The 3,511-nt window shown below is 38.5% G+C and overlaps 1 gene segment (V, D, J or C); it reads left to right on the forward strand.

Moving 5' to 3' along the window:
- The first annotated feature begins 1,811 nt into the window (after positions 1-1,811).
- On the forward strand, positions 1,812-2,417 carry LOC102848789. The segment is given in 2 exon segments: positions 1,812-1,896; positions 1,993-2,417. Coding segments are annotated over 2 exon segments (468 nt in total).
- Positions 2,418-3,511: the final 1,094 nt, after the last annotated feature.

Genomic DNA, 3,511 nt, shown 5'->3' on the forward strand with positions numbered 1-3,511 from the left:
CAACATGTCCAAAGTATGTTAGACAGAGCCTCAGAATCCTTGCCTCCAAGGAGCCACCCGGTTTAACCCTTTCCAGGACAAATCTGTTTGTTTTCTTAGCAGTCCATGGTATTCTATGGCTGAATGGATAAGCAACTATAACAGATGTGAAAAATGGAACATTATACGGTATTAAGGAATATTGAAGGATGTGTAGACTCACACATCATGTATTAAGCTAGGGGAAAGATAGTTAAATTATTTCAAAAGGACACACACTGCATGAGTCCACAGTATGAAAAATTAAAGAAAGATTACATAGAGAAGAAACATTATTTTATGGTTAACAGGGAAGAGAAAATGAGTAATAAGATAATGTCCACTTCTCTTAAGTTGATTTCAACTCATGGTTACTCTCTTGGGTTTCTGAGGTTGTGAATTTTGCAGGAGAAAAGCTTATCTATGTACTAATGAATTCTTACCACCAACCTATCAGTTAGCATCTTACCATGTTACACATTATTCATACAGTGATCCTTAATTACATGATAAACACTTTTTAATTTGGATGAAAAGAATAATATAGTCAAAAATAGATCAATCAGCATTATTATTAATTAAGAGAAACCCACAGATTTGAACAAAGGTTGCAGACAAGATTCCATGTTATCAATATTTACAAACATTATCTACATAAGCAGATGGAAAGGTGAGCAATATGGGAAGGTGAAGGGATTAAACTCATGATCCTGCACGTTGTTGTCAGTGAATCTATGTATTTGTATACGCTGTAAATACATGCACATAAATAGTGGAACCACCAGGGGGCAGCCTAATGTGAACTTCTTATCATTATTATTAATGTGACTTTAGGGAATGAGATTTGCTGGCAGATGCTTGGGCCAAAGTCTCTGGAGATATTGTAGATCCTATATTTATGAATCTTAAGAATACATATATAAGTATTAACAGGGGTCTTAGAATTTTGGTAGTGATTATCTTCAATGTGACAAAGTTCCTCTAACTTTCTAGAACAAATAACAGAGAAGAAAATGAATATTGCAATGAAACAACTTGTCTATAATTGTAATAGACCACACAAGCCCTCACGTTCTGTGATTATGAGGCTAAATCAAATGTATGGCCTTTCAAATGCTATAGCCTACTATGAAGTGGTCATATTAGACCATACTGGATACTGTGTGAGACAAATATGGAATAAAACACAAACTCCCAAGAGTGACCATGTTGACTTGTCTGATAGAAGTGGGTTAAGGACATTCAACAGCCTCATAGTAATCCTTTCCATCTACAAATGAACTCACCCCTGTGGCTCAGCTTTCAGCCAAACAATAATATCAAGAAAGTATTCAATCTTAGAATAAACAACCATACAAGATCAAAAACATAGAATGTACTGAGATATAAATCTCAGAAGGCAGGAAGGGAGAGGATGGAAGGATAAACAAAGCAAAATCACTGGGAGAAAACAAGAAATGTGCAGCTACTAGGGGGATTTTAATCAATGTCACACAGAAAAATGAATAAATATTGTTGAAAATAAAATAAATCTGCTCTTTAAATTTTCACTCTGACATCAATAAAAACTTTAAAAATAAGAAACCACTTTTCCCCCACAATATTTCCCTTATTCCTCTTTAATTCTTTTAGGACACTTGAGCCTGCTCTGGGTATGGTCACACAGAGTCATGCCACTCCACATCTTGCTAATATACAGGAGGAGCGCATGCAAATTAGGCTCTTTCTCCTGCTGATGAAAACCAGCCCAGCCTCAACCTTGAAGCTTTGGGAGAGGAGCCCCAGATTTCAGGTGTCCTCATTTAGGAATCAGGACTGAACACTGACAAGTCACTATGTCTCCATTTAGCTGGATTTTTCTTGTTGCTATTTTAAAAGGTAATTTTGTAGAGAACAAGTGTATGTGAGTGGGCTGATGGTAAAAAATGGACATGTATAACGGTGTTCCTGACCAGAATGTCACTGTTTTTGCAGGTGTCCAGTGTGAGGTGCAACTGGTGGAGTCTGGAGGAGACCTGAGGCAGCCTGGAGGGTCTCTGAAGCTCTCCTGTGCAGCCTCTGGGTTCACCTTCGATGACTACTACATGTACTGGGTTCGCCAAGCTCCAGGGAAAGGACTTCAGTGGGTCTCAGCTATTAGTTATAGTGGTGGTAGTACATACTACGCAGAGTCTGTGAAGGGCCGATTCACCATCTCCAGAGACAACGCCAAGAACATGGTGTACCTGCAGATGAACAGTCTGAGAAGAGAGGACACAGCCACGTATTACTGTGCAAGAGACACACAGTTAGGAAAAGTTATTGTGAACCCAGACAGAAAGCTCTCTGTGGGAGCTGCGTGCACAGCAGTTAGATCCACAAACAGGTGCAGATGTGGGATAAAGACTGGTTTCCGTTAGTGATCTGAGAATTCTCCATCTGACAATTTCTCCAGGGAATATTTCACCCAGTGAACACTGGTGGCTTAGTGACAAGGAGCTGTGCTGCTAACACAAAGACATGCAATTAATTTCCACTTGTTGCTGTGTGGGATAGTACGGCAATCTTCTTCCATGACATTTATCGCCTCTGAAAACCCACTAGAAGGTCAACCATGAATTGATTCTGACTCTATAGTAAACAACATCACCAACAACTTTCTTTCTCTCCCTCTTTCTAACTCTTTCTGGAAAATTGTTTTTTTAAAAATGGTATTGCTTTACATACAATCATTCATAGACATTGTGTTTCATTATGGTACATTGTTTTATACAATCCTTCACAATTCACTGTGTTCCATTTCTAGAAATTGTGTTTTAAAGAATCATTCACATCCATATGTTCCACTTAACTGATTACTGTTGATCTATGCCTGTCATCACTCCATCTCATCAAGTCCTCACTGCATCACACCCATCACCTCACACCCTCCATCTGCCCAGTACTCCCTCCTGTCCTAGTGAGTCCTGTCCTCTTCTTCTGCCCCCTTCTCAATTTCCACCTCTCCTTTTGCATTTATGTCATATATAATGTGATTTATAAAATCATTCACTTTTATACAATTATTCACATATCTTGTTTTGCCCAATTATTTTTTTGACAATTATTTCTGAATATTTTGATTTATATATTAATTACTATAGGAGTGGCCTATACTTCCTAAACAACTCACCTCCTGAAACTCTATGAACTTTGATAAATGCGGATAGTTGTAGAGGGGCTTCAGGCCTTTTGTTCATAGGGTCGCTATGGTTCATGCTAGACATGAAGGTAATCAACAAAACAACAATCTATTACTTTTATACTTACATCTCATCAACGTTTCCCTGCACCTTGCCTATTCCTTCACATCCCCATCTGCCCACTAGACTCTGCTCTCCTAGTGATTTCCTCTTCCTTCTTTCACATCTCCTCTTCCCTTCCCCCATGGAATAACTCCATATGTCTTGTTCCTATTTGTTAATTGCAGTAACCGATTTTCTTTTTCTCTTTTCTTACCAGGTTGACTGTCCTT

This window comes from Elephantulus edwardii, unplaced genomic scaffold (assembly GCF_000299155.1).
Source record: "Elephantulus edwardii isolate Elephantulus edwardi_28Jun2011 unplaced genomic scaffold, EleEdw1.0 scaffold00325, whole genome shotgun sequence".
NCBI classification, from domain to species: Eukaryota; Metazoa; Chordata; class Mammalia; order Macroscelidea; family Macroscelididae; genus Elephantulus; species Elephantulus edwardii.